This window comes from Nansenia antarctica (assembly GCF_963989245.1).
Source record: "Nansenia antarctica genome assembly, chromosome: 7".
NCBI lineage: Eukaryota > Metazoa > Chordata > Actinopteri > Argentiniformes > Microstomatidae > Nansenia > Nansenia antarctica.
The window spans coordinates 4,982,002-5,009,501 of record NC_137677.1 but is presented as its reverse complement, the minus strand read 5'-3'; the positions used below and the strand labels follow the sequence as shown (position 1 = coordinate 5,009,501).

Below are 27,500 nucleotides of genomic sequence, written 5' to 3'. Positions count from 1 at the left end.
AATGGTTAAATGATTAGAAGAATGATTTAATTAGGCATGTATCCTGACATTATCAACGTGCACATTTGACATCTATATTTTGGTTTTCAAACTTGTTGTCAGGTGACCCACTTTTGTAAAACGGTTCACCCACGTGACCCGAATGGGGGAAAAAAAACGATAGATGTACTTGAGTTAAACTTTGATCTTCTTAACGTGAGAGCTTAAACGCGTGGGCGACGTGCAGAAGGCGCATGGGGAGGAGTTGACGTCTGTTTTGTTTGACGGGGAAGAGCAGAATGACAAATAGGCTTTCTATTTATTATGTCTGCCACTGATTGTCCGATCGTCTTACAGGTGATTGTTGTTTTCCCAATGTAAATGTAGTAAGCTAAGCAGACAGTTTAGCAACGTGTCGTTTTCTGAGGAACTTAGACCTATGGGCAAATGGAGGGATTAGGGATGGACGGTTTCCAATTATTGAAACCGAAAAACCGTCAGAGAGTAAAACCGCGGTTTTCCGGTTAACCGAAAAATACAGTAAAAAAAAAAAAAAAAAAAAAAAAAAAAAAAGGGGCGCCAATTTCAAATAATTGAGCCCTACTGCTACAATACACATGTCGAACACCATTAAAACACCGTAAGCACAGTCGCAACACATTAAGGCTACTTAGTTTCACAAATATAAGTGGAAAGGCAGACTTTTGTAAGCTACACCATACATGAAAACACATGAACACTTAACACACCAGCTCCGCTGATCCAGGGTGCACGCCTGCACGGAAGATCATCTCTTGGAACAGCGTCTTCATTGAATGAACTGCTTTCTCAATATCTTGGTTCTTAGACAAAGTTTCAGCTGCTGCTCAATGTATTTAAATATTTGAATACTGCTCAATAATCACTGAAATATTAGACTTAGAATTATGCAGTGAACATACTTAAAGCTTTTCATAAAAACCACATGCCGCGAGACTGACTCGTCCTGAACTGTCGTAAGTCAATCAACAAAGAATGCCCCATCAAAATAAAAGTGCCCATGGTAGAGCTGTCAAAATAGAGCTTTCAAAATAAATGTACTAATACAGATAGAGATAAATACAGAACTACCTTTGCGTCACTAAGTGACCGCGTATCTTCTGAGACATGCGTTCTGTCATCACTTTCAGTAGCGCCTTCACACACAGTGGCGCTGTGCACAAACACTCTTGATCCGTATAGCTCTTGTTTTATTATATTGTGGTTTAGTAAATACTGCACTTGGAGTTACATTCAATGCATGATTTGTGCTATAGAACATAAATAAAGTTTGATTGATTGATTGATATCAAATCAAATCACATTTTATTTCTATAGCGCATTTCTCACAAAAGTGACCCAATGCGCTTTACAGAGAGCAGCGAAAATGATCTTATTAAATGTAAGCGAGTAATTGTAAAAAAAACTTTCCTATCTACCAATAACTGAAGGCAACTATCTTTCCCATAGAGTGATTCGTTACCCTTAAATATAATCCCAATTACCGGTAGATATTAATCCTCAGTTATTCTTCACAACTGACCAAACCTCTCACTCATTGCGTGGCAGATTCAGACTGTATCATTGTTATTTTCACACACGACAAACATGTGACATGTTCCAGTTTTATTCTTATTCTATTTTATTCTTAAAAAAAAAAAAAAAAAATCCGGTTTCAGACGGTTTTGATAAAAAACCGTTTCTATTTTTATAAACCCCGGTTTTCGGTTTAACCGAAAAACCGTCCATCCCTAGGAGGGATATGATTATCTGTGCTGTGGGTGAAACGTTGGAAACGAGCGCAAGTCTGGGTTAGGACTGTTCACCCCTCCGCTTGAACTGGACTGAACAGAGAGAGTGATGCCCACAACACATGCCATCAAACGCTGCTATTTCCTCATACGTGACAGGAGAATCGCAGATTTACCCGCCACGACTCAACATTTGAAAATCTAATCGGGTTCGCTGTGCTGGTGCAGATCACAAATCACAAATCATGCGAATGTAGCAAGCAAAGAAAATCTTCATTTTCTACGGAGGTCAATTTTCTACGGAGGTCAACTTGTGCGCAGTGAGCATTCGAATAGAACAGTAAAGAAATGTCGTAGCCCATATCGTCATTTGAGCACAGCTGGAATGCACCGTTTAACCAATCAGCGTTGCCGGCTCTAACTGTTCTATAATGGGCGGCAATGTTCTCAAGAGACAGTTTCTTGCCTTTCACCCTGTTCTCTCTCTCTCTCTTTCTCTCTCACACACCCCCCCCCCACACACACACACATTAGAGCCCCAACTGTAGTGTCAGCTGAGCGGAGCTCTCCTACCCGTTCTAGTGTATCTCCCGTTGACTCTGTACCCTCTGTACTGAACCCGGCCTCCACGCTTCTGCCACCCTTAGGGCTGTCTCTCTCTGTCTCTATCAGGGAGGGTGGGTGGGTGTCCTTGTTTAATACGCCAGTGTGTCCTACCCTCTGCACCAATAGCCTAAGTCCCAGAGCGAGCGAGCGAGCGAGTGGGTGAGTGAGGGTGTACAATGGGTTGGCTCCTGGCCATTCCCCTCCCCCACCCTCTCCCTCTAGTGTCTCCAGCGGGCCTCAGCTCTGCAACTCTGGTGTCAGCAGCTGGGGGCGGGAGGGGGCGGAGGGGGGGGGGGTGTAGGGTGGGGCCCCTGGCCCGGCGGGCCCCGGGCAACAGAGTCAACATGTCCCCCAACTTCACCCCTGCCCCCGCCCCCCCCCCCCCCCTCCTCTTACTGGGCACGAGCAGGACCCCTGCTGTGTCAGGGAGGGTAATCACCTCCCTCCGCCATTCAGACCCCCCACCCCGGCCCCCTCCCTCCCTCTCTTTCCTCACCGGCTCCCTCCACGCACCACGGCTGCTCCCCGCCTCTTTGTCTTCCTCGTTCTGGAGGAAACGGAGAGAGAGCAACGAGGGCAGACGTATCTCCGTAATCTCCCCTGATGGACAACAACTTGTGGCTGTACCTTATTAAAGCTACTCCCTGGTTCTTCTGACCCGTGTTCAGTATGCCCCTCGTGTCTTCACTGCAGAGGAGTCGGGCCTCTGGAGTCGGGCCTCCGCCTCTGATTCAGATAAGAGGCTGAACAACAGAGCTCCTCTGTCTCTCCCGCTCTCTGCCTTGATAGCCCCTATTGATCTCAGATCAACTTGTGTGTCCGTCCCACTGCTACTGGCCCTTTTCAATGTTTCAAAGGTTAGCTTTTAGCGCCCTCTGCTGGCCAAACGTCAATACTGTATGTTATTGAAATTTGCCAAATGAACAACAGTGAGTGTTTTTGGATGGAACACAAATCAATCTGCGAATGATGTGGGGGAAATGGATTGCGACCTAATGGTTTTTCGTTAATACGCAACGTAATTGTTTTGTCGTAAAAACTAGCTAAGTTGTTTGTTTCTCTCCTCTCCCTCAGCGACATAAAGAAAGAGAGGCAACCCGTGTCGCCGGATTACGTCATCGTCCTGTCAGACAACGAGCCGTCCAGTCCTGTGACGAATGGCCTGAACCACTCCCTCAAAAAGACAGACACTGACAGGATCATGGTAAGCCCCGCCTCCTCACCCACTGTACTGATTTGATTTGATTTGTATTCATTTGTTCAAGGGGGACACAGTACATTAATGAACACTTAAATGGAATGCACACATATCATCACTGTAAATGTACCCAATTATAGCCATAGGCTAATTTCCGTTGGTGGTCCCCCTGCCAGAAGTAACAGGGCTACATTTCCTAATGGAAGAAATCAGGTTATGGGGTAAAATAAACACATCATATAGATACAGTCATGATTAAAATAAACAAAAAAATACAGTAGCTAAAATAAAATCAGATGGCATCTAACCTAATATGACGACACAACAAGCCCTAACCTGATTTAGCCTAATCTAACTGATCCCTAGTCTAGCAGGGTTATAGGTGTAGGTGCAGGAGTCAAGGCCAGCCTGCATTTTCTCTTTACCTAAGGCCATAAGTCAATGGGAAAGAATGCATGCTTGGGCGGCTGTGGCGCAGGAGGTAGAGTCGCCGTCTAACGAGCGCAAGGTTGGCAGATCAGCGGTTCGAGCCCCGGCTGGCCACATGTCGAACCCCAACCCCTAATTGCTCCCAGTGAGCGGGCAGGGGCCTTGCATGGTAGCTTGCCGCCACTGGTGTGTGAATGTGTGTGTGAATGGGTGAATGAGAGGCCGTTGTAAAGCGCTTTGGATAAAGGCGCTATATACAGTAAGTGCAGCCCATTTGCCATTTACCATGCTCTGTGCAAGCCTCTGGTACCTCACTGCTACCACCAGATATCCCTCTGTGGTAGCAGTGAGCCTCAGTGCTGTGTGGTGTGTGTGTGTGTGTGTGTGTGTGTGTGTGTGTGTGTGTGTGTGTGTGTGTGGCGTTTGATTAGGATTCTTAGGATACTCTTCCTGGGGTCCACAAACCGTGTGTGTGTATATTTATCTATCTGTCTCTGGCTGTGTCCCCTGTCTATAATCTGTGTGTGTATGTGACCCGCCCCCCTCCCTCCCTCGCCCAATAGAAGAGCAGCCCTAACGAGCGGGAGCGAATCATCAAGCACCTGCAGGAGGAGCTGCGACTGCAGGAGGCCAAGCTGGTCCTGCTGAAGAAACTACGCCAGAGTCAGATACAGAAGGAGAGCACGGTGCAGAAGGTATGTTCCACGCACACACACACACACACACACACACACACACACACACATACACGCGCGCACATACACATACACCAGACACGCGCGCACATACACCAGACACACACACACACACATACACCAGACACACACACACATACACACACACCACACACACACATACACCAGACACACACACACGCACACACACCACACACACACACACACACACGCACACTGCTACACACCAGGCACACTCACATGCTCACTCATATACACCAGACACACATACACAATCTGTCTCTCTCCCCCCCAAGAAAGAGGAATTATTACGGACGTAGACACCAAACATCTGACAAGCAGGCTAAAATATCCGCGTTTTTTAAACGCACCCAACCCGAACCTGGCGAGTGGCAAGCCCATAGGCTCGTTGGGAACGTTAGTCCGCCGTAGTCTCGCATAGCCAGACCTATCTCCACACTTCGCGCTGTGCCAGCGCTGGAGAATAATACAAGATTTTGCGCAAGTGTGCACGCGAGACGCGAGAGTTTTTGCCGGCTGTGATGTCTGCAGATTGAAAGTAAGCAAGTTGAAACGTTAGCAAATATAATTGCTGAGTGTTCTGACAGAGAAAGTTGGTTAAAATTGGTCGTTATTATCGTGACTAGAAAGTGTCTGACTATAGTTCCATAGTGTAAATAGTAGGGGTGTAACGGATCGCCCCCCACGGTTCGGCACGCATGTGTACCGCGGATCAATTGCAAAATGTAACCAAGTAATAATATTACTTAATATTAGTTAATATCCCTTGTAAATCACAATGTAGAGTTGCCATGAAAAGATAGACGCGACAGTTGCGTGCTTTGTTTTACTCTAAAGCGCAATGATAGGTTGATAATGAAAGAAAAAAATCCAGAACAAGGCTGCGTTCGTAAATTCGCTCTGGAATCTGATCAGCATTCATGGAACGCCTCTTGTCCAATCAAATTACTTGGTCCCTTTATGATGTCGGACCCAGTGTGCTCTCCGGCGCTCTCAGACCAAATTTACGAACGCAGCCCAAGTGTTTCATGGCGAGTAGAGTAGTGCTGCTAATGTTGGCGACAGAGAAGAACTCGAAATGCCTCCCTCGTAATTTAAATCCCATGTATGGGAGCACTTTGGCTTTTCTGTCAATTATAACAATGACGGACAAAGTGTGGTCGATAAGTTATGGTGTTTAAGCGTTGTGCAACGAGAAAGTCGTACGAGCATGGCCACACATTTGCCGTGACATCACCCTGGTGTGTTGACGGGAGGCACGAAAAAGGCAGCTTGACAACTTCTGATAATGTAGCCAATGTTTTCATACCATGTTTAAAGTAAGGTTTCACTTGATTATTTAGTTAAAAGTGGCATAAAACATGTTTATTTGTCTGCTTTAAAGAGCCCAGTGATTCACTGCTGCAACCAGGTGCCTCCTCCCTCTCTCCTACTGCATCATTTAAGTTGAATGTGTGTTTCTGTTTAATATGTAGCCTAATGTTTGAGTGTAGAATATGTTATGTATTTATATATATATATATATATATATACACACACATATATATATATATATATATATATATATATATATATATATATATATATATACCAGTTTTGACATCTTGAATGTTGTTGGGTTTCACACAGTAAAAGTGGTGTTTTTACAGAATTCGAGGAAAAAGCTTTTTATTTTTATTTTTATGTTTTGTGTTGATCCGAGAAATGATCCGATCCGTGACTCAAAAACCGTGACACGATCCGATCCGTGAGTTAGGTGATCCGTTACACCCCTAGTAAATAGTGTCAAAGAACTAGCAAGCTAGCTAGCTCAGAGGTGATGAGATGAGCTAGTCTCCTTGCACACTTGCCAGCTAAAGAGCTAACTGGAGGCACTTTATTATTTTACTTAAAGTAGATATACTATCTTTCTTATTCTGCTAGAGTTGGGCTTCATGGTAATACCATAATGGCATATTTACAGTACATGGACAGTTGATTGAAGCATTGGAAATGTCAGTTTTTTATAGTTGGACATACGATTTTTTTTCAGGTGAGAGAGTAAAGTCAAAATGACATTATCTGACTGGATTGCCCACAGCAGATTATAAATACTCTGGCTGTTTTGTTTACCTTTTGGTTGACAGCAAAAGGGAGAGAGGAGGATAGGGAGGGAGAGAAGGAGAGAGAGCAGGATGGTGTCGGCACACCAGAGAGAGAGCAAGAACCAGGTGAGAAAGCGGACAGGTAGTCAAGACCACATAAGTAAGTAGCCTTGAGAACCGATGGTTCTGGAGCCTATCTCCTGTTTCCGTAGCGTGAGGCGGCTTAATGTACAAGTATACCCCTGGACATGACGCTGGTATGAGGCAGGGTCTTACCCCCTGGGGGGGGTCCATGCCACGGTCCATGCCACCCCCCCAAGGCAGCAAACCTAGGGGAAACACTGCACCAGACACACATACACAATCTGTCTCTCTCCCCCTCCTCCCTATAGTCTCTTACTCTCTCTCTCCTTATTCTCCAGATGACAGGCTCCGTGGCCACGCCCCCTCCTCTGGTCAGAGGCAGCATCACCTCCGGCAAAGGACCTCTCCAGGTAGGCGGTTGTGACGCCATTCCCACGACTATACACACACACACACACACATATATACACACACATATATACACACACACATATATACGCTCTCTTGAATAGTAACCGTCACTAACACAAAGGTGTGCAGTGTTTCCTCCAGGAATTTTGACAATGGTGGCGGGTAGCGCTGACCGCGCTCAAAACAACGACGTAATTTCAGCCAAAACTCGAGGATGGCCCAAAAAAAAAATATGTTTTCCTGTACTTCTCCCGTGTGTCTCTTATTGTCTGTGTCTGCATGTTTTTCCAGCATGTAATTCCGTTGTCCATAAAAAAATCGTCTCCCACGACTCTTTCCGGACACGTTGGAATTTTTACCGTAACCCCCGGAGAACCAAAGTTATTAAGCCGCAAAGGGTGCCTCATTTACCGCTGCTGGAGGAAAGTACCGCTTACCGCTGACAGCGGGGAGAGGAAATATTTCTACCCGGGAATTCGCTCCTTGCTGTGTCCACGGTGATAGGAGTGGAGGATCGACTCCATTCAAAAACGTTTCGATTCCATGGCTTGTCCTCTTTCCGGACACATTGGAATTTTTACCGTAACCCCCGGAGAACCAAAGTTATTAAGCCGCAAAGGGTGCCTCATTTACCGCTGCTGGAGGAAAGTACCGCTTACCGCTGACAGCGGGGAGAGGAAATATTTCTACCCGGGAATTCGCTCCTTGCTGTGTCCACGGTGATAGGAGTGGAGGATCGTAGTTTGTAGACTAGACGCAGCCTAGATGTATTCGACCAATCACAAAACAGTTTTGCAAGCGCGTCGCTTCGCGCTTGTGGGTGTGTCTAGCGCTGTGAAGGTCTGAAAAGCGGCCTAAATCCTTTTTTTTTTTTTGGGTTGAGAAATCTGAATGGTGGCGGAGGAAATTCCATCGTGGCGGCCCGCCACGATGAAATGCATGTAGAGGAAACACTGGTGTGTTTAATATACATTTGGTTTCATTGATATTGCAATGGGTTTAACATATGGTTGTGGTTTGTTTATTTGTTTATTTATTGGAAGGATCCCCATTAGCTATACCCATAGGCATGAGCTACTTTTAGTGGGGTCCACATTTAAAACATACATCACAAATAACATTTAACATATAAAACATACTTAAACTATAAATATCAAACATTAAAATATATCATACATCACAAAATTTTAACATTTGGCATAATATAAAACACTTAAATCTCTAGTTACATAAAAATGGTGGTGGTGATGACGTTGTTGTTGTTTTTGTTGTTGTTGTTGCTGCTGCTGTTCAGGTGTCATCAGGCAGAAGTTCAGGCACAGTCATTCCCCCTCCGTTGGTGCGCGGCGGCCAGCACATCCCGTCCAATAAGAACCCCCAGATCGTCATGCCACCCCTGGTCAGAGGGGCGCAGGTAACTACTGAAGGAACGGGAACTTTGGTGATGGTTGGCTAGTGATGATTTCCCTTTGATACCTCTGCACAGGGGCGGCGCTAGGGGGTGGCTACTGGGGCTCAAGCCCCGGATGTTTTCTGAAAAGCCCCGAATGTTTTACTTAAAAAAATAAAATAAAATAAAATAAAAAAAATAATCTCGTGAGTAACATGCAGTACCGGAGTCCAACAGAGAGGCAGCAGCTGCGTGACATTAGCCTGCATACTGCGTAGCCTACCCTGCCCTGAAGAAGAAGTGATCTCAATCAGTGCCTGACTTTTGTAAGGATTGGATATCCCAAAGTTGTTTTCAACAAAACAAGCGCCAAGAACTGTTGCAGCAGCCGTATCAGCAGCTGACAACAATGACATCACCAGCAGTGATGACATAGATGATGTTTCAGGTTTGTGAATCTTATTAGAAAGGTGACTGACTCACTGACACTACTTTTCCGGTTTGCTAATGCTAGCTGGCTATCATAACATAACGTTATGTTATAATGAAAACATAGCAAGGTACTGTTACGGTACATGGTAAGAAATCAAACAAAGGATAATACTTATACAAATAAAGTGAATAACAGGCTGATAGTCTTTGATATCTGCACTCTGGTTGACTGAGTAACAAGTGAAAAAGAATGATGTAACGTTAATGTTACAGCTAGTAAACATGGAGTAACCACATTAAGTATGCCCTTATGGTAGTATGTATGTATACAGAACATGACTCAAATCTATCCTAAGATGTAACGCTAACTAACTAAGTTTGTTTAATGTCCCAGGGGGGATTTGATTTCACAGTACTATACACAGGCCAACAATACATGTAATATATCGTCATATAACACAGGACAAGACTCTAAATACAATATAAGTGGTGAGCACAGAGTCTGCCCTGATATACATACTGTAACATAACTAGCCTCAGCCCATCAATTATGTAATTCTATACAAATATAAATGATGGTGACTGACAGGGGGAGCTACGTGTGCTGACCTCCCTCTGTGCCCAGAACCACCACAATTAGTTTGCTTCATTAAAGGGTGTGATTGTATATGTGTTCTCCAGTGCCTTTTGTCCGCTTTAAGGTGGTGGTAAGTTGAAGGTTGAAGGCAAACATTTCCGGCGCGCTCCACGCGCACATTATATTCTCCCTCTGGGCTAAGCCCCGGATCTCCTACGATCCTAAATCCGCCCCTGCCTCTGCAATATATATATATATATATATATATATATATATATATTAGGGATGCTCCGATCTGGATTTTTGGGGCCGATACCGATCACCAATTTGTTTCCTCAAGATCAACCGATACCGATACCGATTTTTTTTTAAATACATAACTGACTGGATAGCCTAAATATTTTTTGCTTTTTAGACAAAAGTTTTGATCCATTAGGCACCAAGCAAACGCAGACCCATTTTTATGGCATAGTAAAGGTCTGGCCTATCACCCAGTTAGGGCCTGAAGCCCAAGTCAGTCGATATGGCTGTATAAAAGACATCATAAACGTGGCCTTCATGGTTTACATACTGTTACGTCCTCCTATGTTTTCTGTTCAGTTATCTGTCTTCCCCAGGAAAAAAAAAAAAAAAAAAAAAGATCGGTTTTTGCGATCGGCCATTTTTGCCGATCACCGATCGAGTCATTTGGAGTGAAATCGGCCGATTTAAATCGGTGGCCGATAAATCGGAGCATCCCTAATATATATATATATGTTACGGTACAAGTGGGACTACGGTACATGTGGGAAAACTAGGGTTAGGGTTAGGTGCTAGGGTGCTACGGTTAGGGTTAGGGGTAGGGTTAGGATTAGGGTTAGGGTTAGACATGCCAGCATGTACCAAGTCCACGTAGCACCTAACCCTAACCCTAGTTTTCCCACATGTACCATAACATATATATATATATATATATATATATCACAAGAACTACAGTTTGATGTTTTGCTCTAATTTCATACTTTATAATAACAGGATGTTCCTCCTTTGATTTTAATAATGATATTGACATGTCTTATTCTAAATGCCTTTTCTCCTTTCTCTCCCTCTGTATTTATCCTCCCCCATTTCCCCCTCTCTGGTGTGTCCGTGCGTGCGTGCGTGTGTGTGTGTGTGTGTGTGTGTGCGTGTGTGTCTGTGTCTGTGTGTGTGTGTGTGTGTCTGTGTGTGTGTGTGTGTGTCTGTCTGTCTGTCTGTGTGTGTGTGTGTGTGTCCGTGTGTGTGTGTCCGTGTGTGTGACCATGTCAGCCCATCGCCGTGTCTCCCCAGCAGATCCAGAGCTTTCGACAGCAGCATCAGCAACAACAGCTGCAGCAGCAGCAGCAGCACTCTGGCTCCGGCCCCCCCCCCCTGCTGCTGGCCCCCCGGGCCTCCGTACCCAACGTCCAGGTCCAGGGCCAGAGGATCATCCAGCAGGGCCTGATCAGGGTGGCCAACATGCAGAACACCAACGTCCTGGTCAACATCTCCCAGGTCAGTCAGGTCACACGGCCCCATAGCAGTCTAGCACACCAAGGTACTGTACTGGTCTCTTGTCAGTATGCAACAGGTATGTTTGAACAGTGGTGGCCTACTGGACAGTGAGTTGGAGTGGTTTTATTTATTGTTTATTTATTGGAAGGATCCCCATTAGCTATACCCATAGGCATGAGCTACTTTTAGTGGGGTCCACATTTAAAACATACATAACGAATAACATTTAACATATAAAACATACTTAAATTACGAATATCAAACATTAATATATATCATACATCATACCATTTTACATTTGGCATAATATAAAACACTTATATATCTAGTGATCAGAAGGTCATGAGTTCAAATCCCTCTTGGAACACCACCACCACTAGTGTGCCCTCGAGTAAGGCACTGAGCCCTAAGTTACTCCAGGAAGGAGAATGTCCCTGTAATCCTTAATTGTACGTCGCTTTGGATAAAGGCGTCTGCTAAACGGTAAATAAATAAAATTATAAATAATTAAAAAGCTCCAGCATGATGTACCCCACCACCCCACTGGTGCTCTCTCCATACCTCTCCCCCCTCCCCGTCCACATGTTTTAAGGTGTGTTGCTCCTGTACCCCCCAGGGTATCCGCGGTGTCTTGAAAAGTATTAAAAGTTGATAAATCAATTTTGGGAAAATCAAGACCCTTAATAAGTATTAAAAAGTCTTATCACGATTTTATGAGGTCTTGAATTTTGTAGGTATTTTTCAGAATTAGACTCTGTCCAAAGAGTTTGTCCTAAAAAAATGTAGTAGTTTCGTCTAGTTCGTCTAGTTTATTGCAAACTAAAACTGTTAAGTTAAAGGTGTCACTGATGTAAACGGTTACAGCTCGAAGTGACGGTGAGGTCTGGAAAAGTATTGACAAGGTCTTTAAAAAATCTTAGAAAGGTATTGAAATTAACCTCTAGATTCCTGTATATACCCTGAGTAGGTAACATAGACACGGCTGTTCTTGTGTCAACTGTCACTTAGATCCAACTGTCACTTTCAAATTAACCTCAAGATTCCTGTATATACCCTGCCTCCCCAGGCCTCCCCCAACAACCTGAAGGGCTCGTCCGTGACGTCCCAGGCGGGGCTGTCCGGGGGCGTGTCCACCGTCAACGCCATCGAGTCCCCCGCCGCCCGCCAGGCCGCCGCCAAGCTGGCGCTGAGGAAGCAGCTGGAGAAGACCCTGCTGGAGATCCCCCCGCCCAAGCCCCCCGCCCCCGAGCTCAACTTCCTGCCCTCGGCCGCCAACAACGAGTTCATCTACCTGGTGGGGCTGGAGGAGGTGGTGCAGAACCTGCTGGACACGCTGGGAAGAGGTGGGACTCCTTTATCTGAATCACAATGGGGTTGTTAAGTTTGACGTCACGCGTGACGTTTAGCAATTTCCGGGTCCAAACCAAAAATTCCCTGCACCAGAGTACCAGTGTACTAAAGCGGTAGAATGACAGAAAGTTTGAATTTGAGAAAAAGAAATCAAGGCCTTAAATATAGTAGATAAGTCACATTGCTTAACTTAACACAGTAACTTTACACATATTTCACAGCATGTTGTTTTGCTGTGCTGTGGTAGAGAAGGCAAGAGACCGTCTAGTGTTCAAGCCTCTACATTCAAAAGCCTCCCTTTTGAATTGTTGTCTGTAAGCGGATAGTTCCTATTATATAAATTCTCATCTAAATCTGTCTCTAACTATGCCGGGTTGGGTCCTTGAATTTGAGGGAATTGAGTCTTGAAAGTCCTTGAAAAGTGCTTGAATTTGATGTTTCAGAAGGTGTGGGACTCCTTTATCTGAATCACAATACTCTTATTTGTCCAGCACAATCAATCTATCTAATCTAAGGATCAATGTCTTTATTGCTCCAATTGAGAGACTAGCCTGGCCTGCAGTCAGAATAACATGGAACTAACTCCCCTAGAGATCCATTGCTAGTGTGTATTGATGTATTTTCCTAAATTTCGTTGTTTGGTACCTGTACTGTAGCAATGACAATAAAGACCATTCATCATTCATTCATTCATGAGGTGATCTCGAAATATTGATGTATGGTAACTAGGAATGTATCGAATCGTGAGTTGGGTGTATCGTCAAATCCCTAACGGTAACTAACGATGACATTTACTTTACCTTCTCATCCGCTCGACCTACAGGCAAGACACAGGCGCTGTCCGCCATTGCCGCCGCTGCCCCCAAAGAGCCGTACACCTGCGCCCAGTGCAAGACAGACTTCACCTCGCGCTGGCGGCCGGAGAAGAGCGGCACCATCATGTGCGACCACTGCATGTCCTCCAACAACAAGAAGTCCCTGAAGGCCGAACACACCAACCGGCTGAAGGCCGCCTTCGTCAAGGCGCTGCAGCAGGAGCAGGAGATAGAGCAGCGTATCCTCCAGCAGGTTGCCTCCGCCTCGCCTGTCTCCAAAACACCCTCCTCTTCCTCCTCGGTGAAGAGCGAGCAGCAGCACGTGCTGGTGTCTCAGCAGTATAAACAGATCAGGGCCTCCATGCAGCAGCAGCAACAGCAGCACCACCAGCAGCAACAGCAGCACAGAGGCACGCCCGTGGCCCGTCATCTCTCCACCATCAAGCAGGTCAGCCCTGGGGAGGAGACGGCCGTCTGTTTAGAGTGTCATACTTTATGTTTAGAGTGTCATACTCTATGTTTAGAGTATCATACTTAAGCAATATCACACGAGAGGGAGTGCGATATTGCTTTTATACAACAGTTCTACAGCGCAATTTATTAGTTACAGATTATGATTTGTTTGTTTATTTAATCATTTATTTTGGGTCCGTCAACAAAAAATTGTTCCGCAACTGGACACAAACATCTGCAGGATAGCTACTTTGTATTAACGGTAATTTCGGAGTGATACATATAGTTAAGTAAGTCCCAGTGCTGTTATACTGTCTATCAGCACTCATGGAATGCCTCTTGTCCAATCAAATTACTTGGTCGGAACTAACTGTTGTATAATTTATGTTAGATGTCAGTCATGCACACTGCTCTCCTACAGTACACAGATGGGAAACCGTTGAGACCACGAAAACCGAACTATAATGGCCTGCTTTTTCATTGACCACAACAACAGTTGTATCATGTAACTCAAAGCTAAACACCTCTCTCTCTCTCTCTCTCTCTCTCTCTCTCTCTCCCCCCCCTTTCTCTCTCTCTCTCCCTCTCTCTCTCTCTCTCTCTCTCTCTCTCTCTCTCTCTCTCTCTCTTTCTCTCTCTCTCTCTCTCTCCCCCCCCTCTCTCTCCCAGAGCCCCGGTCAGCTGTCCCGCAGCGTGGCGATGGGGGTGGGGTCGCGCGGGGTCACTCACCAGTTCTCCACGTCCTCCCAGCTGCAGAACGCGGTGAACGCGGCGGCGCTGCTCAGCAGGCCAGGTAAGCAGCACGCCATGCGCCCGGTGCAGGGGGCCAAGGGCAGCAGCAGCAGCAGTAACGCCGCCGCGGCAGCCGGCGCCTGGAGGAAGCAGACCGCCGGGACTCCAGGTAGATTTGACCCCCCGAGAGGTAGATTTGACCCCCCCCCCTGACAGAGACGGACCCCTCTGTCCTACACACTGACCCCCCCCCTCTGTCCTACACACTGACCCCCCCCCTCTGTCCTACACACTGACCCCCCCCTCTGTCCTACACACTGACCCCCCCCCTCTGTCCTACACACTGACCCCCCTCCTCTGTCCTACACACTGACCCCCCCCCTCTGTCCTACACACTGACCCCCCATCTGTCCTACACACTGACCCCCCTCCTCTGTCCTACACACTGACCCCCCTCCTCTGTCCTACACACTGACCCTCCCTCTGTCCTACACACTGACCCCCTCCTCTGTCCTACACACTGACCCCCCTCCTCTGTCCTACACACTGACCCCCTCCTCTGTCCTACACACTGACCCCCTCCTCTGTCCTACACACTGACCCCCCCCCTCTGTCCTACACACTGACCCCCCCCCTCTGTCCTACACACTGACCCCCCCCCTCTGTCCTACACACTGACCCCCCTCCTCTGTCCTACACACTGACCCCCCTCCTCTGTCCTACACACTGACCCCCCCCCTCTGTCCTACACACTGACCCCCCCCCTCTGTCCTACACACTGACCCCCCCTCTGTCCTACACACTGACCTCCCTCTGTCCTACACACTGACCCCCCCTCCTCTGTCCTACACACTGACCCCCCTCCTCTGTCCTACACACTGACCCCCCCTCTGTCCTACACACTGACCCCCCCTCTGTCCTACACACTGACCCCCTCCTCTGTCCTACACACTGACCCCCCCCCTCTGTCCTACACACTGACCCCCCCCCTCTGTCCTACACACTGACCCCCCTCCTCTGTCCTACACACTGACCCCCCCCCTCTGTCCTACACACTGACCCCCCCCCTCTGTCCTACACACTGACCCCCCCCCTCTGTCCTACACACTGACCCCCCTCCTCTGTCCTACACACTGACCCCCTCCTCTGTCCTACACACTGACCCCCTCCTCTGTCCTACACACTGACCCCCCCTCCCTCTGTCCTACACACTGACCCCCCCTCTGTCCTACACACTGACCCCCTCCTCTGTCCTACACACTGACCCCCCCTCCCTCTGTCCTACACACTGACCCCCCCCCTCTGTCCTACACACTGACCCCCCCTCTGTCCTACACACTGACCCCCCTCCTCTGTCCTACACACTGACCCCCCCCCTCTGTCCTACACACTGACCCCCCTCCTCTGTCCTACACACTGACCCCCCTCCTCTGTCCTACACACTGACCCCCCCCTCCTCTGTCCTACACACTGACCCCCCCTCTGTCCTACACACTGACCCCCCCTCTGTCCTACACACTGACCCCCTCCTCTGTCCTACACACTGACCCCCCCTCTGTCCTACACACTGACCCCCCCCCTCTGTCCTACACACTGACCCCTCCCCCTCTGTCCTACACACTGACCCCCCCCCTCTGTCCTACACACTGACCCCCTCCTCTGTCCTACACACTGACCCCCCTCCTCTGTCCTACACACTGACCCCCCCTCTGTCCTACACACTGACCCCCTCCTCTGTCCTACACACTGACCCCCCCTCTGTCCTACACACTGACCCCTGACCCCTCTGTCCTACACACTGACCCCCCCCCTCTGTCCTACACACTGACCCCCCCTCTGTCCTACACACTGACCCCCCTCCTCTGTCCTACACACTGACCCCCCCTCTGTCCTACACACTGACCCCCCCTCTGTCCTACACACTGACCCCCCCTCTGTCCTACACACTGACCCCCCCTCTGTCCTACACACTGACCCCCCCCCTCCTCTGTCCTACACACTGACCCCCCCCCTCTGTCCTACACACTGACCCCCTCCTCTGTCCTACACACTGACCCCCCTCCTCTGTCCTACACACTGACCCCCCTCTGTCCTACACACTGACCCCCCCCTCCTCTGTCCTACACACTGACCCCCCCTCTGTCCTACACACTGACCCCCCTCCTCTGTCCTACACACTGACCCCCCCTCTGTCCTACACACTGACCCCCCTCCTCTGTCCTACACACTGACCCCTCCTCTGTCCTACACACTGACCCCCCCTCTGTCCTACACACTGACCCCCCTCCTCTGTCCTACACACTGACCCCCCCTCTCCTCTGTCCTACACACTGACCCCCCCTCTGTCCTACACACTGACCCCCCCCCTCTGTCCTACACACTGACCCCTCCCCCTCTGTCCTACACACTGACCCCCCCTCTGTCCTACACACTGACCCCCCCCCTCTGTCCTACACACTGACCCCCCCTCTGTCCTACACACTGACCCCCCTCCTCTGTCCTACACACTGACCCCCCCCTCCTCTGTCCTACACACTGACCCCCCTCCTCTGTCCTACACACTGACCCCCCTCCTCTGTCCTACACACTGACCCCCCCTCTGTCCTACACACTGACCCCCCCCCTCCTCTGTCCTACACACTGACCCCCCCCCCTCTGTCCTACACACTGACCCCCCTCCTCTGTCCTACACACTGACCCCTCCTCTGTCCTACACACTGACCCCCCCCCTCTGTCCTACACACTGACCCCCCCTCTGTCCTACACACTGACCCCCCTCCTCTGTCCTACACACTGACCCCCCCCCTCTGTCCTACACACGGACCCCCCTCCTCTGTCCTACACACTGACCCCCCCTCTGTCCTACACACTGACCCCCCCTCTGTCCTACACACTGACCCTCCCCCTCTGTCCTACACACTGACCCCCCTCCTCTGTCCTACACACTGACCCCCCTCCTCTGTCCTACACACTGACCCCCCTCCTCTGTCCTACACACTGACCCCCCCCCTCTGTCCTACACACTGACCCCCCCCTCCTCTGTCCTACACACTGACCCCCCTCCTCTGTCCTACACACTGACCCCTCCTCTGTCCTACACACTGACCCCCCCCCTCCTCTGTCCTACACACTGACCCCCCCCCTCTGTCCTACACACTGACCCCTCCTCTGTCCTACACACTGACCCCCCCCCTCCTCTGTCCTACTCACTGACCCCCCCCCTCTGTCCTACACACTGACCCCCTCCTCTGTCCTACACACTGACCCCCCCCCCTCTGTCCTACACACTGACCCCCCTCCTCTGTCCTACACACTGACCCCCCCTCTGTCCTACACACTGCAGTCTCTCTCCCTCCGTTTCCCCTTTTACTCTCTCTTGCTCTCTCTCTCTCTCTCTGCCGCCCCCCCCCCTCCTCCTCTCACTTTGCCCCCCCCCTCACTTTTCTCTCTCTCTCGCCGTCTCGCTCTCTTCATCCCCCTCCTCCCCTATCCCCTCGTCTTTCTCCTTTCCAGTCCCCCCCCCCCTCTCCCTCCTTGGTGTCCCAGAAGACAGCCTTAGAGGTTGTGAGAGGTGCATCTCCTCATAGAGTAGGTGGACACTTCCTGGTGTCTTTTACCTGGTGGTGGCTCATGTTTTCATGTTGTTGTTGTTGTGTGCTAGCTCCAGCTGCTCTCTTAGTCTGTGCCTAAATGAACACACACCTTGGGTCTAGTTAAGCTCAGTCACTCAGTGCTGTTGTCTTTCCTGCCAGGTGTGGCCTACGTCAACCCCAGCCTGTCTGTCCACAACAAGAGCGCCTCGGCCGTGGAGCGCCAGCGCGAGTACCTCCTGGACATGATCCCCTCCCGGTCCATCTCCCAGACAGCCAACACATGGAAATAATACCCCCCACCACCACCTGCTTTATTATTATTAATCAGAATAATAGTCATTTGTCATTGTCATTATCCACCCTAACAACGAACGGTCTGCTCCTGCGAAACAACAACAACAACAACAACACGGGCGAAATCTACTATCGACCAATGTAAGACTCCACCACCTCTCCCTCTCTGCCTCCTCCGCCATCCTCCTCCTCTCTTCCTCTGAGTCGTCAGTTCCAGTGTGGATCGGTTGCTGGGACAATCTGAGGCTCTGAGATGTAACTAACTACATACTGGGGAAGGGGGGGCGTGTCAGGGGCGTGTCACACACACTCAAACTGTTCTGGTGCAACCCCCCTCCTCTCCTTCACCCTTCACCCTTTGTCAGCTATGATCTTCACACATTCGCACCAAGGAGGATGTGACATCACAGTCCACACCTGTGTCTCTGTGGCTCTGATTGGCCCTCCCTCCTCCCCCAGGTGATGGGACAGTCGACATCATACACTGTGAATAATGATGAGCCTTACTTCACCCTCTGGGACTACAGATACCAAGACTACAGATACCATGACAGGGATTGTGGTGGAGTATATAGAGGACCAGGATCCATGGAATCTACTAAAAAATTGCTTCAGCTTTGCGAAAATTCAAATAATAAAAAAAGACTGTTAAAGAAAAACAAAACAAACACACAAAAAAAAGAGATGATCTCTATCCATACACAAACTGCCTCTTCTCTGTAACCCGCCGTGTGTAGAATAAGAGGAGACGGTCGAGTGGTTGTGTTTGGGTTATTTTGTATGGCTGAATGTTAGGATTGTTTTCTTTTTTTTCTTATTCATCTGTGAGTCGATATACTGTGTCGAGAGATATTGTGCTCCCTAATATTTTTGGAACTGGACTCTCGTTGAGGTCTTTTGTTTAAAGGGTTTAAATGTTCCTGTTGAGGTGGTTTTACATCTGCTGGTTTTTCCTGTTTCAAGACGTGTTTTCTAAGGATTAAGGTAACTTATACCGAAAAGTGAAAAACATGGAATAACATTGTTGGGAGGACTATAATTGTTCTTCGAAAATGGTAAAACCTTCCAAAGACATGCAGAGGAGCCCGAACGGCTCCCTTATTTTAATCCCGATGCTAAAGTAAAGATGTGCTTTTCAGAATGCAAAGGAGATGGTGGGGGTGGGGGTGGGGGAGGAGGGAGGGATGTCATCTTTATGAAATATTTGTTTTGCTTTTTAGTCATAGGTTGTGGTGCATTACTTTTTTCTTCTATAGTCAAACGCTGTCTCTGGGTATATTTATAGGGTCACCTTAGTTAAGATTATATGATTATGCCCTAAGTTTGAATGGGATCTCCACTTTAGATTTATTTTTTTCTTCGTGTGTCCGGTGGCTCTCAAGCAAGCGCCCATTCATCGGTTGTTGACTGGAGAGCGTTCAGAATGTAGTTATTCAAAAACCTTAGCGACATTAAAAGGATTTTATTAGTGTTTCTTTTTACAACGGAGTGTATGAGTTTTGTCAGGACCCTCTGAGTTAGTTAGCTAGCCTATCTGGGTGCAGTACCAGTGGTAATTTTTATATGGGTGCAGGCAGCACAGGCTGAGCAAGGGTAGAGTCTTGTTCGATGTTTACCAAGCTCCCTCTTAGAAGGAATAAGACCATGCTGTGTCAGTGTATACGTGGTCAGAAGAAGTCGAGCGATCTGCAACCCAAAATGATCCACACTGCAGAGCACTGCACAATGTTTCAGTTGCCTATTACTAGAAATTAAAGTTAACTGACATTTTAAAATGGCAACGCTTTGAATTTAGGTTGAAACTGTCGTCGTGCAGCCATATTCTGTTTCCTGTTTTTCCCCTCTGTCAAACAAATAGTCTTGATTTTCTCTGGGTCTGTTTTCTGATAGCAATGTGTGTGTTGTATTCCAGGCCTCCTCATAAACCGGCGTGTTTGATTTAACTATAGGACACTGTGGGTCCTCCTCGGTCGATGCCGGTACCGTACATACACTAACTCCTCTGAACCTACTCGTTTGTACTTCCATCCCTCGTGTTCTGTACCTAGAAGCAATATTGCTGATCACTCATAGTTGTAATAATTTTAGTCTCGTTTTTTTCCATTACCGCCCCCGTTTTGAGATCATAGGGAGTGTCTGCATCTTAAATTATACCGCTTTCCCCCCATATAGAGCAGTACTTGGACCAGAACGATGGTTGTAAATAGTACACTATAGAGGACTTAGCTGTCATTTGAGTCTGGCTCCTTGTCCACCCAAGTCCTGCTCTCTGAGCCATGGTGGCCTATAGGGGTCCTGGCCTGTTCCAGGCTGTCCTGACTACTGCCTGCTGCTGTTTGACAACTAACACCATTCCGTTTTCCAATGGAGTGCTAATACTGTTCTACTGCATTGCACCACCCTGGGAAGAAAAGAAAAAATAAGTACAAGAAATGTTCCTATTTGTTTTGGATTTGTTTTCTTTTTTTTCTTCTGTCAAGTAATAATAATAAAAACTAATTTTAACCCCTTTTCTTCTCTTGTGTCCTGTGTCAGTTTTTGTTTTGAATGTTCAAATGAATTTGCTGTGAATAAATAATGCATTTATTGGATAGAGGTAAGTATAACATGCACAGGGTTGTTCGCTCCACGCTCTGTGTCTTTTCGGGGCGGCTGTGGCGCAGGAGGTAGAGTCGCCGTCTAATGATCACAAGGTTGGCAGATCGGCGGTTCGAGCCCCGGCTGGCCACATGTCGAAGTGTCCTTGGGCAAGACACTGAACCCCAAAATTGCCCCCAGTGAGCGGGCCGGCGCGGGCCTTGCATGGTTTGTAGCTTGCAGCCATTGGTGTGTGAATGTGTGTGTGAATGTGTGAATGAGAGGCCATTGTAAAGCACTTTGGATAAAGTGCAGTCCATATAACCTGACAATACTGACACATACAGCCCCTCTACCTTACTATACTGACACACCTGTGGACCTCGAACAGAGTTTGACCCGCAGACTTTCTAACAAGAAGTATTCCATCGGATACATTGTAAAGAACATAGAGACACTGTCTGGTGACGTCAGTACTCTAATCTACACCAATATGAACACATCAACAAGGTAAGTCAAGTAACTTCATTAAAGTAACTTAATTTAACTTAACTTTTTATACTTAATTTAACTTCATTATACTGCAGCTGTTGTTGCTCTCTGCAGTATATAGGACAAGCCCGGTGTGGAGTTTATAACATCAGTGTTAAGTTAACTCACTCTGAGAAAAGCACAACTATGGGGCGACTGACATGGCTTCTTATCCTCTTTACACCCTACTGTTTCTGTGCGCCTCAAGGTAAGCCTGGAAAGCTGTTTAAGAGTGCCTTATGTAAGTCATGGGACAGTGGAGCATTTTTCTTATCTTTTAGCCTTATGGTATTTGTGTGTATACAGTATTGAGTGTAGAGCCAAAATAAAAAAAGACATTCACTGTCCCATTACTTACACTGGACGCAGTGCCTGTGTTTGTTTGTTTGTTGTCACTGGTGGAATAGGTGGAATATGGAACTTAACTTCATGTATAGTTTCTTCATGTAATGACAAAGCTACTTTCTATTGTTGTCGTTCTCTCAGACATGTCAGGTAAAGAGGTCATCTTCCCCGCGGAGTCAGACACCTCCCACGTCAAGATCATTCCCGGCATGGAGAAGAATCTCTCCGCGGTCACCGTGTGCGTTCGGTTCTTTACCGGCTACGTCCACTGGCAGAACACCTTCTTCTCACTAGCAACGCCGTCCAACGCCGACGCATTCGTCCTCTTCAGAGAGAGGGGACATTACACGGTGACAATTGCGGCCGCGACTGTCTCTTTCTGGCAGTTGCCGGGCGAGCTGCACCGGTGGCACTCCGTCTGCGCAACGTGGGACTCTGGCACGGGGCTGACGCAGCTCTGGGTGAACGGGACACCAAGCGTAAAGAAAGCTCTGCGCGCCGGGCACTCCATCTCTGGCGCCCTCAGCATCGTCCTGGGGCAACAGCAGGAGGCTGGCGGGTTTAAGAAGTATGGGTACTTCTGTGGCCATGAGACTGATGTACACATGTGGGACCGGGTTCTGTCCCCGTGTGAGATCAGCAACTACACGGACAACAGAGTCTATCCACCGGGAAATGTGGTCAACTGGAGTGCTCTGGAATACACCGAGCATGGACACGTGGTGGTGGAGAGAAGGCCCACCATGGACTGTGGGAGGACAGACAATGCAGATAATATTGCCTAATATTGTTTTAATTAGCATGAAAACCTTTGATGACTATCAAATACTGTTTGATTGATTTGGTGTGTCATTGTTTGAGTGATGTCAATTGCTGTTTTCATGACAATTAACCATAATATTTCAATAATTCGATTAAAAGAAATTAAAAATAACTACATTTATTCATTCATTTGCAGTGTGCAGTGTTTTTCACGGGCATGCCCCACATGGACCACCTGATGTTAGTCTTGACCAGATAATGTACGTTTTTATTATGTTTTCAATACTCTTTTACTCACTTAGGCCTACTGTTATTCCTTGTATGTTTGTAATGTTATTCCTGTTACTTTTTCTTTCTTACTTTCTTTCTTTCTTTCTTTCTTTTGCGCTCTATTGTAGCTACAGCACTTTGAGCTGCATTCTTGTATGAAAGGTGCTATAAAGCTAATTAAGCTAATATAACGTTGTTATTATTATTATTATTATTTGGTTGGTTCCTTTCTTCCAAGGGTACCCTTGTAAATGAGAATCATTCCAGATCATGGTCTTGATTTGATAGGTTTCATGGAAACATGGTTTAAGCCTGATAATGTATTCTGCTGAATGTGGCTACAGCCTCTAGGGCCTCTGGCTAAGGAGTCATCTCAACCCCAGGCTCAGTGTCACACCCAGAGCGCATCCCACATTCCACGAATATCGTGACGTTAGAATTATAAGGTTCTATCTCCATTTTTGTCAAAATTGAGTTTAATCTGAGATAATCTGATCCATTAGGTGTTTATTAATGCCTGTGAGGTGTTATTTTTTTAAATGTTGACATTTTTGAGTTAGTAATTAATAAAATACAAAAGTTCCATCTCACAAAACATAATGGAATGTAAAAACTTTGACGCTCAATATCTCTGAACTTCCCTAAACGGAGATAGAACTTTATAATTCTAAGCTACCGTGGTAAAGTTGTTTTTATATTCGACATTCAACAGACATTCACATTCGGCATTTTAGGGACCGTGGTAAAAGTGTGGTAAAAGTAGTGAAAACCCCAATGGAGATATGGCTGTCCTGATCAATAACTCTGCCAATATTAGGCCAATGCACCTCAAACCAAATGTAGATTGTTCTGGGAGTGCCCCTCTAAAAATGGCAACCTTTGGATTTCGCAATCAATTGATTAGGAATTTATTAAAATTCAAGAACTCAAAAACCCTATATAGCCTTTCACACTAGTAATTATCTACAGACTCCCTGGTCAATAGGCCTACTCATCCTCTCTGAGTTTAGTGATATCCTGTCTAATCTTGTTATTGTCGCATATAAAGCTGTTATTATTATACGTGATTTCTGATCATTCACATTGATCATGATGCAGATACATTTCGTAAAGCTTTCCTCTCTGTTATTGACTCGTTTTTTTGTCGTGTCTGGTGTCTGGACCCACCTAGGTTTGAAGTTTGACACCGTGTGCCTTGTTTTAACCTGTGCAATGGATATTTTTAATATAACCATCATGCCCCCATAACCCTGTACTATAAATGTTCTCATCACTTTTGAAATGAAAGATAAAGCCCTCACATTATTACGTCATCTCCATCAATGCTGAAATCACAAAAGTGTATTAACAGCCTCCCAGTCTATGCATTTTGAGCTTCTGGAGACCGACACGTTTATTAATACATACCATGACAAATAGATTCAACCCATTGCTTTAGATAGATACATTTTCTATCTTTCCTGGAAAGACAATCTATAGCACAATGTAAACCCTAAACTCTGCAGGGTCATCTTATTTCTCCACCCATGGCTTTTTAAAAGGCATGTTAGATTTGAATACATGATCATAGAAACACCATTCCACACCATTAGGAGTTCATAGACAGACGTGTGTAAAGCACTCTTTTGCTTTCAATTACGCGTCTCTCCGCTCAAAATATTGTCGACCTTCTTCTGGACATGTATTGCTGGGAGGGCGTTTGGTCGCAAGGTGCTCCTCCGTCACCCACGCTGCTATGCTTCTTTTTGCCCGAAGAAATATCGCCTCCTGGGCCTGGCACCCCTTTCAACTCCAGTGGTTTTGAGAGCGCAGCGTTGTACTGCGCCAGTTTGGAGAGGTACGCGTCAGACGCGCGGCCGTGCTTCTCCAGAGCAGAATGTCTCTGCTCCTCTATGGCTCGAACGCTCACATCACACACCGCTCGCTCTTTCTGGTTCGCTTTGATCGCGTGCCTCTGGTTAGGTGTTGTTGTGACAGTGAGAGACCCACGTCTTTGGATGGTCCCACTGGACATGTTGCGCTATTTTCCAAGCTGTGTTTTTCTTTGAGCTGGGTGAGTTGTGCTGTGCTGTTAGGTAGCGATGTGAGAGAATCTTTACTATGATGGTTTATCCAGGCCTAGGTGTAAACTAACCTTCTGATTGTCACCAGGGGACAAGACAGTAAACCTCATTTTATAGATAGTTGCCAGGTAACTATCAGATAAGGCATTGTTGTTGGTGAGGCTTAAGGCCGAAAAAGATGGGACACGTTTGCAAGTGTGTCGTTACTTCTTGTCAACTTTGTTGAACCTTGAGACCTCTCTTGAACTGAGAACTTTGTTGAACCGAGACCTCTGTTTCATGATAGGCAAAACTAAATTCATTTCATCAACTTGAAACATTTGTTCAACTTATTTAGCCTACTCAGACCCAGTGGCGGACTCAGGGTGTTTGAAGGGCAGTGGCGAAAACATGGGACCCCATCAGTGCACACAAGTTTAGACCATTGGAAGGGCAGCCAATAGGGCACATCCTCTAATATTGCCACTCAAAAGGGCACTTTAGGCACGTTTTTTCAACTGTGGGGGCACATGGTCAAGTTTAGACCATTGGAGGGGCACCAATAGGGCACGTCCTCTCATTTTCGCCACTCAAAAGGGCACTTAAGAGAGACGTTTTTCAACCGGGGGGGCACCAGGAGGGACGGTCGCCCCCCCTGCCCCCCCCCCTGAGTCCGCCAGTGCTCAGACCTAATGTTCTGTAAGACAAAATGCTCGGATTTTTGCAATTCACATTTTAATTAGTCGCACTGTCCTCCTCGCCTGTTGTCTGTTGCAGCCAAGGATGCTCTGTCACCTGCGTGACGTTCGGACGCGTGGAAGGGCTGAAGTGCAGCACGTAGGAGATGAACGCTCGGCACGGCTCCTCCACTGTGATGTCATCTGGATAGACCAAGGCCTTGCGCTGGGCGCGCGGCTGCTTGGCCACGTTGGTGTCGTCGTAAGGCATGCAACCGGTGACCATGACGTACAGAATGACGCCCAGGCTCCACACGTCGTATGTCTTGGGGTCGTAGGGGACTCCAAGCAGGACTTCAGGTGCAGCATAGGCCGCAGAGCCGCAGTAGGTCTCGGACAGTTCAGGGTAGCCCGTGGTGAACCTCCCAAAGCCGAAGTCTGTGAGCTTCACCTAATAATTTAATAATTTAATAATTTAGCCATTTCATACCCAGCCATCACCTTGTCTTGAGATGTCTTAAGATGTCTTAATTAACCAAAATAACATTATAATAATATAATATATAATAATAATATCTTGACAAATGTGTCTTAAGATGTCTCGAGACAAGGTGATGGCTGGGTATGTTAGCAGACGCTTTTAATCCAAAGCGACTTACATTTACGAATTACAGGGACATTCCCCCCTGGAGTAACTGAGGGCTAAGTGCCTTACTCAAGGGCACACTAGTAGTAGTGGTGTGGTTTCAGGCGGGATTTGAACTCACAACCTTCCGATCACAAGTCCAACTCACTATCCACCACTAGACCACCACTACCCCACTACTACAACTTGTGAGATTAGCATGATAAGGTTCTATCTCCGTTTAGGGCAGTTCAGAGATATTGAGCGTCAACGTTTTTACATTCCATTATGTTTTGTGAGATGGAACCTTTGTATTTTATGAATTACTAACTCAAAAATGTCAACATTTAAAAAAATAACACCACACAGACATTAATAAACACCTAATGGATCAGATTATGTAAAAAACTCAATTTTGACCAAAAATGGAGATAGAATCTTATAATTCTAACGTCACGAACTACAACTCACCTGGTTGTCCGCTGTCAGAAGTATGTTCTCACACTTCAGGTCTCTGTGGACGATGTTGTTCTGGTGGAGGTAGGACACCGCACCGAGTATCTGAGAGAACATGACCTTGGACTGGTCCACGGGGATGAAGTTCTCGTCTTGGATCTTCTGGAGAAGGTCCATGACCGCCGGCTCCATCACGATGTACAGTCGCCCATTGCACTCCTCGAAGAACTCATACACACGGACAATGTTGTCATGCGAGACTGTGCCCAAGATCGATAGTTCCCTGGGTAGAAATTTGCGCATAAAGTCACTGGAAGCTTTTTTACGGTCCACTATCTTGATGGCCACCTGACAGTTGTGTTTCTGAGAGCTGGCTAGTTTGACCTTGGAGAAGCTTCCCTCGCCGATCGTCGCTCCGAACTTGTACCCCATGCTGCGGACAACTTTGTCCGCACACATCTCGATAAAATGTAAGAAAAGAAGAAGAAAAAAGATATTAAATTAAAAATTAATTAATCTAATTAATTAATTAAACGTAAGATTAAGGCCTATACTATTCTTCAAAATCTGTCTGGTCCCCGTGCATCAAGACTTTAGGTGTACTTTCTTTGCCCAATTTGTCACACGTGTAGGCCTATCCGACCAATTTGAAGTAGGCTACTGTCTTGTCAGATGTTTCTCGTACGGCAATGACAGGTTAGTAATGCAAATGTTTTGTTATGTGACGTCACTCACTTACGTTGTAGTCTATTATGACGTCGACCATCAACAACTTTTCAGCACCATGGCCA

At 47.1% G+C, this 27,500-nt stretch overlaps 3 protein-coding genes across 3 annotated transcripts in view; 2 read left to right on the top strand and 1 right to left on the bottom strand.

Annotated features, from left to right (window-relative positions):
• The window catches only part of gatad2ab (GATA zinc finger domain containing 2Ab), a gene marked incomplete at both ends in the record, with an annotated part of 20,898 nt that extends 2,478 nt beyond the window's left edge, over positions 1-18,420 (top strand). The window contains 8 exons of the mRNA XM_080535655.1: positions 3,429-3,558; positions 4,545-4,676; positions 8,571-8,717; positions 10,963-11,187; positions 12,254-12,530; positions 13,361-13,800; positions 14,487-14,598; positions 18,290-18,420. Coding sequence (XP_080391781.1) covers positions 3,429-3,558; positions 4,545-4,676; positions 8,571-8,717; positions 10,963-11,187; positions 12,254-12,530; positions 13,361-13,800; positions 14,487-14,598; positions 18,290-18,420 — 1,594 coding nt within the window. The remainder of the gene's footprint in view (positions 1-3,428; positions 3,559-4,544; positions 4,677-8,570; positions 8,718-10,962; positions 11,188-12,253; positions 12,531-13,360; positions 13,801-14,486; positions 14,599-18,289) is intronic.
• A 3,600-nt stretch (positions 18,421-22,020) lies between these two features.
• LOC308161942 (C-reactive protein-like) lies at positions 22,021-22,662 on the top strand (the record flags this gene model as incomplete). The annotated part of the gene is made up of 1 exon (XM_080536023.1): positions 22,021-22,662. One exon carries the CDS (start codon positions 22,021-22,023, stop codon positions 22,660-22,662), a length of 642 nt encoding a protein of 213 aa, XP_080392149.1.
• A 3,024-nt stretch (positions 22,663-25,686) lies between these two features.
• Positions 25,687-27,168, bottom strand: tssk6 (testis-specific serine kinase 6; the record flags this gene model as incomplete). The annotated part of the gene is made up of 2 exons (XM_080536022.1): positions 25,687-26,079; positions 26,725-27,168. The coding sequence occupies 2 exons, from the start codon at positions 27,166-27,168 to the stop codon at positions 25,687-25,689; spliced, it is 837 nt and encodes a 278-aa protein (XP_080392148.1).
• Between the last annotated feature and the right edge of the window lie 332 nt (positions 27,169-27,500).